Source organism: Xylocopa sonorina, chromosome 6 (genome assembly GCF_050948175.1).
Source record: "Xylocopa sonorina isolate GNS202 chromosome 6, iyXylSono1_principal, whole genome shotgun sequence".
Classification (NCBI taxonomy): domain Eukaryota; kingdom Metazoa; phylum Arthropoda; class Insecta; order Hymenoptera; family Apidae; genus Xylocopa; species Xylocopa sonorina.
Window position 1 is genome coordinate 11159936 of NC_135198.1, and position 13040 is coordinate 11172975.

At 52.9% G+C, this 13040-nt stretch overlaps 1 protein-coding gene across 14 annotated transcripts in view; it reads left to right on the top strand.

Moving 5' to 3' along the window:
• The window catches only part of Rim (Rab3 interacting molecule), a 60643-nt gene that overhangs the window by 669 nt on the left and 46934 nt on the right, over positions 1–13040 (top strand). For 13 of the 14 annotated variants that reach the window (XM_076897269.1, XM_076897266.1, XM_076897263.1 and 10 more), the window contains exon 2: positions 4351–4555. In XM_076897269.1, the coding sequence (XP_076753384.1) occupies positions 4351–4555 (205 nt within the window). Of the gene's footprint in view, positions 1–4350; positions 4556–11747; positions 11880–13040 lie in introns of those variants that run through there. The other variant, XM_076897276.1, reaches the window with a different exon arrangement.

Consider the following 13040-nt stretch of genomic DNA (forward strand, 5'->3'; position numbering starts at 1 on the left):
AATTGCAAACGTAAAACAATTTCCGAAGAACGTTTAATCCTTTCATCGCTTTCTCATCCCTGTTTAATTATCGTTTCCATGTCCGGCGAGAAGATGCACGTAGCGCTTGTGTCCATGGATTTCGTTGCTCCGTTTCAAAGGGGCAACGAATGAGAGAGCGCAAGATTTTCCGCATCGCGTGCAGGGGATGAACAATACTGCGGAAACAAGGGACAAGGGGGATGAACGCTCGAAATCCTTCAATTGCGAACGCGGGAAATATGGCGAGGAATGGTGAACGCTGCATGTCGTATCGCTCGTTCTCCCTTTCCAATCGTGTTCCACGTTTCTCTGACCGTCTGCGTTCGAAAAATTTCATTCTCGTCTCTATATCGGTGTCAATGGGGCCCAATCGCAGCTTCCCGCGTGGACGCGTCGGTCCACGGAGATCTGTCGTAAACAAGCGAGCCGGGAGAACCGCGTATGCAAGTAGAACGAGGACTGAATGGTCGGACTGTGGCCAGCTAGGGGGTGCAAAATACGATCGTGAGCGGTCACGCGTCGTTGATCATAATTACTGAACGGAACGATGCCCGATCGATCGCGTATCCGTATTCCTTGACCAACGATTCGTCCCCAACGGCGACGCGTTTCGCCTATTTTCTCCTTGCTCGCTTGCTCGTCAGTCCTTGACCGTTTTATACCTGTCGCGCATCTTCCTTATTTAGGTATTCATCGTCGCGCGTATGATTATCCTGGCATCGATTCTTCCAGAGGAACGAGAATCTGTTTCTCTCCGCGTCGAGCTGCTCGATTATCTCGTGCACAGCTCAGCTGCTGCGTTGTTCCAGCCACTCGGTGGTTTAATTAAATTATCCGAACGCTTCGATAAACGCTACTCCCGCGGCAAACTGCTTCGCGCGAGTTTCATTTATTTATTTATTTTTTTATTATTCCGCGTTACGATCGTTCTCGAGACGATCTCCTAAAACAATTCATCGCACGGCGAACGGAAACTAAGTTTAAGAGCGACACTTTTAACGGCAGCGAGGCGTCTACCGGCGCGGGAGGCAGAGGGTGACGGATGCGCCGGCAGCCTCATTCGCATGTAATTACGGTGGCAGAGTCGCAGCTAGGCGACGCCGGGGAAAATGGACGGCGTTCTTCGAGGAAGGCGTTTTATTGATAGGTTGTCGCTGATGGAAAACGGGAACGTGAGAAAGCAGTCGAGCGCGGGACAGAGACGGCCGCGCAGAGGAGGGAAGAGGCGGAAAGAGACAGAGGACAGGGTGAAACGGAGGTAAATCGAGAGAAAAGCGTCGGCGGAGAGGAGGATGAACAACGGGGAGAGCTAGATGGAGAGCGAGGGAGCGAAAGAGAGTAATGAGGAAAGCGTGCTTCACCATACCGATGCGAGATCATGTTATGTGGATGACAAGTACGTGTAGGGACACATGTAACATGCAACGCAGCGAGCCTCGACGTGGCTCGGTAACGAGCTGCTCTAGCTGCACAGAGTATGCATAGGATATGCAGCCGCATCCCGTGGATGAAGCGTGAAAGAGACCGGGATTGCCACGATGAATTCTCGGATCTCGAAATCCGGAGGCAGGTTTTAACGCGGATCCGTGGATAGCCGTGGAGGCATCGGTACTGTTTTGCATCCCGTTAGGTTGCCCGGAACGATGCGAACCCTTTGATATCGCGGCGATTATTTTAGTCGGAGCTCGCATCGGGGATCCTCGTCGGGGCGCATCGAGAAGCCGATCCGCGCAAAAATAGACGGTAACCTTTTCCATCCCCCTGTTTCTGAACTGATCCTCGCCCGCGACTACGTGTAGGCTACGCACACACGCGCGTTCCAACCAAATGTAATCGTCTGATCGCGTAATTGTCGCCGCACCGTTCCCACCGAACGCTAATTCCTCGAGCCACCTTTCACCTTAGCGAAACGATACCGCTCTTCGATTTTTTTCTTCCCTCCTGTAAGACATCGCGGAGTATAATGGACGACGGGAAGTTTCGAGGCGCGAAGGAGGGAAACAAAAAAAAAACGAAAGGAATGAAAGGAAAAAAGAAAAACCGTGACTCGAATGCAGTGAAGTTTCGAAGGGAAGAATCGGGGGAGAGGGTGGATAACTCTTTGTTCGAGCGTGGAACGTAGTCGGGACGCGTCGCGTGAAAAGTCGCGTTGCGCGGATTTTGTGGGACGGAAAAGTTCGCGCGTGTACCACGGGGAGGTTCCTCGTTAAGTAACCTACATTTCCCCACGCTCGGCTCTCCCGCCTTTGATCTGCTTCTCTCCCCCTTTTGTCACGGTGAAATATATACATTTTTCTTTTTCCCTTCTTGCTCGCGTGACAGATTTGACCGTGTCTGGCCGTCGCGAAACGCGGCCGTAACGCGACGACACGCTCAAGCTCGAGCGACCGCGATCGGCGTTGCGTGCTCGCGAGTCGCGCGCGATTATTGGTAAAGCAATTAGAGTAACGTGGGCGGGCGGGCGCGCACGGATCGCGTCGCGTCCCCTGTTCGTGTGCACTGTGTCTACTTTGTGACATGCAGCCGCACGACCTTTCACTCGATCGGCAAACTCGAGATTTAGGTTACCCCGCTAGCGACTGTTCCATGCAAATTTCCGCTCGAAACTTCGCCGACTTTGCCCCGCCGCGTTTAATACGGCCGGCTTTCTTTCCGTTTGCGCCCAGTAGCTGGGCGCAAAGTAGGCGACGATCGATAAAACAATTCGACGGCGTTGTTCTCGCGTCTCTATTTCGATCCTCGGTGCCAACAACCTTCGCGATTTCCAACTTTCCTACGGGTCCACGAGGTAACGTACACGCGACCTACAGACCGAACACTTCCGGCCGAGGAGTTGCTAGATCCGTGCCAAATGTCCCAGCCTTCTTGCACCCTCCTCGTGCATTCGTACTAACCTACTTGGCTCGCGAATCTTCCCTGCCTCGACTGTTCGTCATCTTCATCCCCTGTGATTATAGCTGGTTAACGTTCTTTACAAATACTACCTTTACGGGAAAGCTCTCTTTTGATCATCGAATAGACCGATGCAGACTTGAACGTCGACTCGAAGAATACGGGAGGACAGGACGATTGCAAATTCGTACCTTTTGGACACGTGTAAGGGAGGCGTTACACGTTTCTGCGAGGGACGTGTGTCGCGTTCCATTCCAGTTCGATTACCCTGGCGATAAATTGACAGAGCTTGAACAGTGCATCGGTCCGTGACCACACTAGCGAATCTGCCAAACGCTGAGCGAAGGGTGCGTCCTTCGCGTCTTCTCTTACGATTGAAATGAATTGCCTGAACGGAGCAATCTACCATCGAATATCATTTAGCAGACCATTCACTGGAGGCCCATTCATATAGAAGAATCGAAGAGATATAAAACTCGTCGGAAGGTGCATTTTTCATCAACCCTTCTCTACCACCTGTTATCTTCCCTTATCGACTCAGTCGGAACTCTGCCGCCGTTCGTACAGTCCCTAAAAACAGGGGAACTATAGTCGACGGGGTTGTACGAGGTTTCACTGCATTCACACGCGGATTTGATCAATTCCGCGTCGCTGGGCATCGAACCCTGTTCCGTTTTCTGCCCTTTCCTGCCTTGCGTTTCGCGCGACGAAAGCCAAGCTCTCGTTGGTACCGCTGAGGCGGTATTCTGGGGCTTTTGATGGCCATTTCGGTCTCTTGGGCCTGGAGAATCGCAGCGAAGGCTAAACGAGCGATGGCTAGGAATCTAGTAGCTCCTGAAGAGCATCATAGATAAAAGCAGAGACCACTGACGTGTAGTTTACAAGAGAAATCTAGACTCAACGGAATTTTAATGGCGTAACCAAGAAGATTGGATCTCGTTTCGGTTTCTTATTCTCGAAATTGAGGATGGCATCCTCAGATATCCAACGACGACTTCGGACGAGTTTCTAAAGTCACCCACGCTCGGAGGAGCGGAGTTTTTCTAGTTTCTCTTCCTTGTTTTCCTACTCGAAGCTCGCCCGTCCTCGAAGCTACTCGGTCTGCGACGAGAAACGAAGCGAGGGTCTCTGTTAGGGCGCAGCCAAGCACGTACGTACACACACGCGCGTCTACGTATTTGTCGAAGCTGCTGAACCGTCCTCACCCGGGGCTGTTCTTCCTCGACGACGACTCCTCGCCGTGTAACGTTCGTTCGACGATTTGCTCGGAAATTTGCATACAGCGTTCGCTGTTCTTGCGCGCGATTGCTTCGCTGTGGCACGTTGATGCTCGTCAAACGCGAGTAGAAACGTTAAGTAGATTCCGTTCTTCTTCTGTTACCCCGCGAGAGAGGAGCGTTCGATTTTCTCAATGGTCATCGGTTTGATCGTTTGCAGACGGAAGCAGGACGAGGTGAAGATCCTCGAGGAAAGGATACGGGCCTGCTCGGAGAAACACAAGAAGGCGGGAGTGGAGCTGCACGCCACGTGCCACATATGTCTGAAGACCAAGTTCGCGGACGGCGTCGGGCACATCTGCAACTACTGCAGCATCCGGTGTTGCGCACGCTGCGGCGGAAAGGTCACTCTACGGTCGAACAAGGTAGGTGGGCCGAGAGATCGCGAAAGAAGCGGCGAAGATATATCGTTCGAAGGAATCGAGCCCCGTTCCCGGGGCTCTAGCGTGGCTCTAATTCCCTCTGTTTCGCGCTCGAACACGAGCCAAGGGTGGGGCCACGGCCACGGGTGGCTACTGGCTAACTTTCCGTTCTAACAATCGTTCCACTGTCGTTAAACTTCGCGCTTGTCCGACGATTGCCGTCTCGTACCACTTCCCGGAGATCGAGGCGCTTTAAAGGGCAGGACGGCTGGGTAATCAGCTGTTTTTCTTTTAATCACGCGGACCCACTTAAATTTAGTGCGCATCCACACTTTGAGGGATCACGGGTTTCATTTGTCGCCACGGCACGGTCAGGCTCGCGACCGAAAAAGATTCATTACCTAAATGAAGGGATCAAAGGAAATCCTCGGTGACGGTGCATTCGGTACGCGAGCACCGGAAACGCCCTCGCCTCTCGTGACATTTCAAGGCTCGCTCTTTTCGCGTCGCTGGAAAATCCAAATAAATTCACCCGTTTACCCGGGGAACGGGTTGAATTTGCATTTTCTTAATCGTCGCTAATTCAACTCTGCCGGTTCAAGCGAGGAGAGAAAATTCCGTTTCGGATCGGGCGTAGACGGAAACGCGTCAGAGATCGAGGAGGGTGATCGTCGATCGTACACGCGAAGGTCCGCCACGGTGGCACGCGAATCGATGACACGATGGCGTGAGGACCGGCCCGAAAAGCGAAGTCACTGCCTCGGCCCCGCTGATAACTCTGATCAATGGGATCTTGGGCGCGAATCTGTGCACTCGGAGGAACGGAAACGAGGCTACGATTGCCGACTCCTTCGAACTATTATCTCGCGGCTGTCGCTATACGTTTCGCTGAACTACATGTATTCGCCCGTTGCACAATCTCGCCACCCTAAATAGAATCGCGGCGTGAATTCGGTTCGCTCCAGAAAATGGGGCTACGTATCTCGAGTCTGCCTTTTTACTTGCTCTATCCCCAGAGAACCTTTGGGATATTCTAATGTCCTGAAAGAGGTTGTATTTAGTCGGACAAACGGAAACGAATCTCTAATTAGCAGAGAGGAAAAATTTTCCTATCGACGGCAGGGGGTGGAGGATCGTCGAGGAAGAGTTAATAAACCGTTGAAAAAAATTAGATCAATACCAAAGGGATAGCGGCGCGAGCGACGTTTAATGGCGGAAGAAGGTCTCGTTCGCGCGTTATCGAAGATTCCAGCGATTTCACGCAGTTCTAGTTCCGGGTGGTTCGCGGAAAATTGGATCCGCGCCGCGGTGATTTATCGCGTTTTCAAGGCAGTCCATTTATTCTATAAGCGGAGAGATTTCGAGACACGTCTTCGTCCAGCAAGCCACGCCAGCCCCATCCGGCCCGGGCCGCCCCCGCGCCCCGTCCAAAGGGTTACGGGCGCGAAAAGTGCAGCCGCGATCGCCGCTGGAAATGTCAACTTCCTGGAAAACAATCGAGAGCAGCCGTATCGTAAAAGACGATAACCGCGTATCCTCGCGCATGCCTGAAATACGTGGAAATAATTGACCTATAGCGGTCTCTCTGTCCCGCTATATCAACTTCCTCCCTCCGCCGCCATTCTCCACTCTACACCAATTAACCCTTATCGCGGACAACGCGCGTCTGTAGCGGTACGTGGGCGGTAATGCCATCGCTAAATAGCCAGCCACCGAATACGTTCTCCATTTATGCGACGGTATTTCCACGACCCGGTACCACCAATTTCGAGAGGATTTCCATCAATGAGAACGGAATAGCGCCTACGGGCCCTTCTCGCGTTTCACAGGCAGCCCCGCGACCTTTTCGTACAACGGCGTCCCTTCGCGCGATTCGCGCGATTACACAGGGCCACCCGTTAGTCGAAACAATGGGGATCGAAATAATATTTGCTCGCGCCTCGTTTTATTATACGCGACGTAGAGGATAAAAGGAAATCGATGGCGGCAGGTATCCCGGTCGAAATTAAAAATGTTACAACGTGACGCGTTTACGACTCGAAACGGATTTCCTCGTGTGTACGAGGAGGGAACAGACACCCAGCGTATATCTGTACACGGTACTCTAGTAGGAAATATGCCGTGAGGATAATAAAACGTTCAGATAGCAAAGCGTTCGGATAACGGGTAATCGGATAATGGCTGTTCTGCATTGGACGTTTGCTGGATTTCATAATTAGCTGTTCCAATTTTACTCGAGGGGGTGGAAGTAACTCGGGCGAAGTGGCGCGAGGGAGACAGTGAATGATTCGAAAAGAAACCCGCGGCTGGAGAGGGTAACTCGATTAGCGTCGAAGCAGTTGTATCAACGAGTGGGTAATTCGATCGGTTGACGCTCCTTTCAGCTCTCTATCGCCTGCGAGCCTCGAGAGGGTAGGGGACTAATTTAACTTTATTTTCGAAAACCATCGAAATGGCATGCTCGAGCCGCGTACGTTCGTAACGCGTGTAGATGCACGTACGGAGAATGGACGCTCGCGCGTTTTACTCGACGAACGATGCTGGAATAATAGAGGGAGACGCGCGGAACTTCGGCTTACAACTTCCTGTAAGTTTATTGGTTTTCGTCGTACTTTCGCGCGGCTTAAGAAATGGAGGTTGTCCGTACGGTCGCTTAAAGCGTTCGCCACTGTTCTCCTCGTTGCCTTTCCAACCACGTATTTTGCGCGAACGGAACGGTATCACAATAATTTACAACAGTCTCCAAAATATCTAATCCTCGAGTCTTCGAAACGTGCGAAAGTCGCGCGAATAGTCGCAACAGCCACGGATACACCCCTCGGATGATACTCAAGTACCTAGCCGCTCGAATTTCGAATGGATTCATTGATCATTTCGAAATGTTCGCCCTTCGTATCATACCGTACGACGTCCGCTCACGAAACAACAAATTCTGATTTAATACACCCGAAAATACATCCGTAGATTAACGGAAGCTTGAACAGACGCGGGGCGAGCCGCGCACGTACTCCCACACGAGCGCCAGGGCCACACGCAAGTACGATGATAAACGTCACGGGCGCGCGTTACGATATCATCGATCCGGCGACGAACGGTACACGCTCGTACGTTTCTTCGTGCTGGCTGCCAGCTAGAGAGAGGCCAGCCACGCCATACGCGAGGTTCGTTCAATTACAGTAGCCCGGGCTTTCCAACCGGCGGGGTTCTTCGATTCGTGGGTTCTCAGGAACCGAGGGAACCACTTTCTACCCCTTCTTCGTCCGTTCCCCGTTCCCCCCGGGGACGTTCTCGTGGACCGTGCGTCCCGTTTCACCGGCGTGTGCCGTGTCGCCACGCGAGATCGATCCGACACGGTTACGCGTCGTCCCTCGGTGTCTCATTTTTTCGGCTCGCCTTCCCTTCTTTCTTTCGCCTCTGGTCGGGGCCGCGGTTTCGTCTCTCTGCGTGGGAGAGCCTATGAATGGGGCGCGTCCCTGCGTGACGTCACGTTCCAGGGGTAGGGGTCAGGAATGAAGCGCTGGGTGGACGAAGGTGTGGGTGGCGCGGCTGGAAGGGAGACGAAGGGGGGAACCGAGCGAAACGTGACGCAACATATTGATCTAAGTTTCGTAGGGAGGGTTAGCAGTCGGTGATGGGCCGGCTGGGGGACACCGTCGGGGGTGGGTTCCGCCGAAGGGGTTTGGGAGGGTGCCAGGGAGAACGGAATACAAGGTGGCCGGTAAATTTACGTTGTTTCTACGTTTCGACGCGACCGCGTCCCGTGTTCGCCGTGGCTGGGCCGCCGATCGAGGGGAAGGAGTGGCTCTCGAGCGGGGTCGTGCACGCGTGGGCGCCAAGGGTGCCCGCCGCGCCGCGAGGAAACGGAACGTACGCCGCGCCGCGCCGGGGCCGTTGCATTTCTGTTAATGAAATTACCGTGGCCGGGTTGAGCGTTCTTCGTTGAGGCTCTCGTTAATTGATACCATGCAAAATCGACGATACACCGTTTGTTTCGTGTATCCGTTAACTTTCGATACCCGATGCTTTCTGACCAAATGTTGTACGAGTAACGTTCAAGATTGGCGAATGTTTTTTTCTTAGACGAAGATTAGAATTCGAATCATTGCGGTTTCTATTCGCGCAACGGACCGCGGTGTCCCCAAACCCTTCAGGATTGCTCGCGTCACCGATGGAGCGGCTGCATAGCTCGCGTGGTCCATCGAATTATGGAGACTTTCGATTAATGACCGGCCTGTCCCGAAATTACTGAAGGTCCAGAAGGCGGTCAGGCACGCGGAGGTGAATAGCTTGGAAAGGTCCGTGGAACGTGGCGGCCGGCTCCAAGGTTCCCTGTCGATCCATCGCGCGCTGGTGTTCGTCCGAGTGCACGCGTGTATCTCTGGTATTTATGTCAGACCCGGCAGGGACTGACGGTAATTCTAATCGAACGCTGTCCGAGGAAGTATCCTTCGTTCCAACAGAGCATTCCAGCCTGTCCCGAGCTCCCTGGAATCGATTCCCGCCCACGCGAGTTCCTCCTTCCGTTCCGCTCGAAAATCGTTTAGTCGATTTCAATTTTATCGCGACTTTAGACTTGCAAATTCAATAATTAACTATTTCCCCTCCCCTCTCGCGTTCGCTCGCACCTCGTTCCCAATCGAAAATCGTTTAGTCGATCTCGATTTCACTCCCCCAACCACCCCCGCCTCGCTGACATACGGAACACTCGACAATTAACCCTCCACCTTGCGATTTCGTCCGTGATTAATTTCTGTCGTGCGTTCTTCTCGATTGTACCAGTCGAAATTAAATCGCTCGAGTTATTGCCAAACTTTCTCGCGGGAGTGACTCGCGTTTGTCGCGCTCGAACTTGGGCTAAGAAAAAACTGGGCACCCCGAGGGTGATTAAACGCGTGCTCGCGTGATTTGCTTATACCAGCCCGCCCCCTTCACAGCGCTACGTTTCACGTAAAATAAGCCGCCTGGTAATTGAAAGTTCCGCTAGTTTCCCGTACTTGCGGGTTTCACCGAGACATCTGCCATTCCTCGGCGAGCTTCTTCCTCCCGGTCAAGCCAGCCAATCGGCGTGTGTATGTAGGACAGCTGCAAAAGTTTGCCTCGCAAAGTTCGTGCTTCGTGACGCTAATGCACGGGACTTCCGCGGTCCCCTCCCTAGTTCGCCGAAAAATCGAGACCCGGCAAAGGTCGAAGTTGTTCGGAGAGACATAAACCGTACCCTGAATAGAGACGGGGCAGAGAGGAAGGGTTCGCTCGATCACGAAGCCTTTGCATAGTAATTAGCTGTTTACGTAGGCGTGCAACGCCCACGAACTTCTTTTGTATATAATCGGACGATTTTAAGCGTCGCTTAAACGTCTCCGAAACGTCCCCGTCCCGTTCCGTTCGGCGTTTTGCATAAGTAGCGCAATTAAATCGAGCTTTCGTTAGCCGGGAGGACGAATTTTGTTCCAGGCGTACACGGATTACCATGGCCCGGCGAAATTATCTCGGAGACGCCCCTGGGGTGGTTTCGCGTCGACGTATTATGCCTGGGCATGATTTTAGGCTGGACTCCAAAAGATCGCGTCGATGTGGCGCGTCCGTGAGACGACGCGGTCTCTAGTCGACTTAAAGGGTCGTCTGAGTACCGATTCCGCTCGCTGACCAGGCTTTATTATCTGAAAACTGAAACTTTCGTCCATGATGTTACTTCCTTCGTTGTTTGTTCTTCCCTCCCTTCGAAATGCCGCCATTCTTGCGCTTTAGACGCGGCTCCTGTTCTCGACGTTCGTTGGGTACATGTCGTTAAAAACGAAACAGACCCACAGCCTTCTCACGGAAGCGTATAGCGCGAGGTCAAAGATTCAATAATTCCGTTGGTGTAGTCGAAAAATTTCGACGGACTTCCGCCCTCAGACGGAAGTCGACTCGAGCAGAGCGAGCGTCCAATCGACAAAACGATAATTCGTCGCTGGCGTTACGGACAAGTATCGAGCGTTATTGGCGGCGCGGCGAGTTATCGGATTGGCTTGAACGAGCGTATCGATCCCGTAGCTGGTGTACTCGAGGCGAACGGGACGTCAACGTCCACGTCGATGTCTCTGTGCCGTCGTCATTGTCTGGCCTCTCAGCCGGCGTCGCCAGGCACCGTTGACACACTGCCTGCGTACACAGTGCCCGTGATAAAGTAATCTGAATTAATTGGCCTCTAATTAATTAATGCAAATCACCGGCCGACTCGCCTCGAGCCGGCGAACTAATGATCATTTACGTTACGGCCGTACACGCAGCGCCGTGTTCTCGTTCCCTTGGTCCACAACCACCACCACCGCTGCCGCCGCCTCTGGTCGCTGTACCGACCGAGGAAGAGAGAGAGAGAGAGAGAGAGAGAAGGGTGAGAAGAGACTCGAGGGCCACCCAATTCCCCTACACCAGCCCTACCACCACCGGCGACAACATTTTTCTCTTCTTTCTCCTCTTTTTCCTTCCTCCTTTTTTAGGCTGAGGAAAATAGCGCACACGTACGTGCACTACGTAAGTACGTACGGAATATTCGGTGGGTGGGCGAGAAGGGTGCCCCGCTTGGGCGCGGGGATGAGCGAGAGCGGGTGGTGGAAAGGGGTTGAGCTCTTGACATATTGCTACCTAGGCAACTCGACGAAGTGCTCTTCAGCCCGCCACCCCTGCCACCGCCTATCTTTCCTGCTTCGTTTCTCGCTCTACTCGCCACCCCTCCAACCCCTCGGCCACCCTCTTTCTCTCTTGCTTCCGTTTCTTTTTTCTTTTTTTTTTTTCGCGCGCCCGTGCACCCTTTCTCTTTCTTTTCTTGTTCGGTGCACTCTCTGTTCCACGGGCTGGGCCGGGCCGCCAGTCTGCACCGAGGTACGGTCGGCGTTGCAACCACCGCGACAAAAAAAAGTCTCTCCTCGCGGATGCACGCGCCCCTCGATCTCTACGCTCGCGCGCGGCCGAAGGGCGCCTCGTCCGTGGCTCGTACGAGGGATGTCGAATCGTAAATTCGCGTGGGAACGCGTTATACATCGATGGTTCGCGGCATCGTGTCAAGCGTGCTCCTCGTCGACGTGCCTGATTCTCGTCGCCTGTAATCTCGCGATTGAACGATGGAGCCCCTCGATGGGGCGCAGAAACGGTGCTCTTCGTGTGCGCGAGTGAGACGGTTAGTTTTGTCGCTCGTCCTGGCTCGCGCGTCGTCGTGCGCCGAAAATCGCGTCGAAACGATGAAATAATTACGTTCACAGCGTGGTGGTTCTGGAAAAAGCGTCCTCGACAAAGGGAGCGTTCCTTTCATCGGACACTGTTCACTTATTAAGCGGGCGCCGGCAAGAAGGTAAAAATAAATTCACGTTTACTGGCTCGCTTTTAAAAACTGGGACGGTTGGCGGAACGGAGGGGTTTCGGGGATGCGAGAGGTGGTAGCGCTCGACGGAGGACGGAGGGTGGACGAAATATCATCTGTGTTGCACGGAGAGATCGAGTAAATTGTTCCGTGCACCAAATCTCCACTTCACCGTTTCAGTTCCCTTCGTAAAAGGCTTCTTTAACTTTTCATCCTGTGGAACTTCGACCCTGTATAGACGGGACCTTTTTCCGACAAACACTTTTCACCTCTCTTTTTGGATGCACCGCGCCAACGAGTTCGCTCCCTTTTGCCCTGTGCACGCGAACACACAAATTTTCGAGCGTCAACCCCTTGCAGTACGATTCGAAGTATATTGGAGCATCATTTATGTAACAGGATCTCGTCAAGATCGTCGTTACGCGTTTTTACGTAACGCAACGGCGGCTGGCGTGAAATTATGTTGCACCACGCGACACTAGCATCTTTCGTTTCGATTTCGACAGATACAGATGAAAGAGTGATGGCTGTTTTCGGTGATGCAATTCCGCGACAACTAACGCGCGCACTGAAGAAGCTCGCAACGAGTTTTTAACGAACTTTCCTAATTGGAAATCATTCGTAATCCACTTTGGCGGCGCGCGACTTGAATATCGCAGTGGATAACGGAAACGATAGTTCAAACACCCTTCGGCTATTCCGTGGATATGCCCGACGATCGCTCGATTGGCTTTCGACAAACGAAACAGCCGAAAATGATTCGAGTCGCCAGGCAGAGGCAAACACGTTTTCATTTCCAGCGGTGTCCTCGAGCACCGGATTAGCGGAGAATATGGGCCCGCGGGACGGGATTGGATTCATCGAATAACGATAATGGGCAACAATAATTGTGCAAACGGTCTGCGTGGCCGAGCGCGTATCGATTCATCCGCGATATTCACATGCTAACTGCCATCCCTGGACCGTTCTCCGCGTAATTCCCTGATATTCTTTCGAGCTCGCTGAAAACAGAGCGAAGGGAGGAAAGTGCTTGAAAAATAGACGGAATACCCCTCTTTCTGCTCGAATCCTCTTCCACCGATCGAACAAAGCGATTCTCTGTGGTATTTATACAAAATTTCTCGAAGCTGAACAAACTATATCAGAATCCTC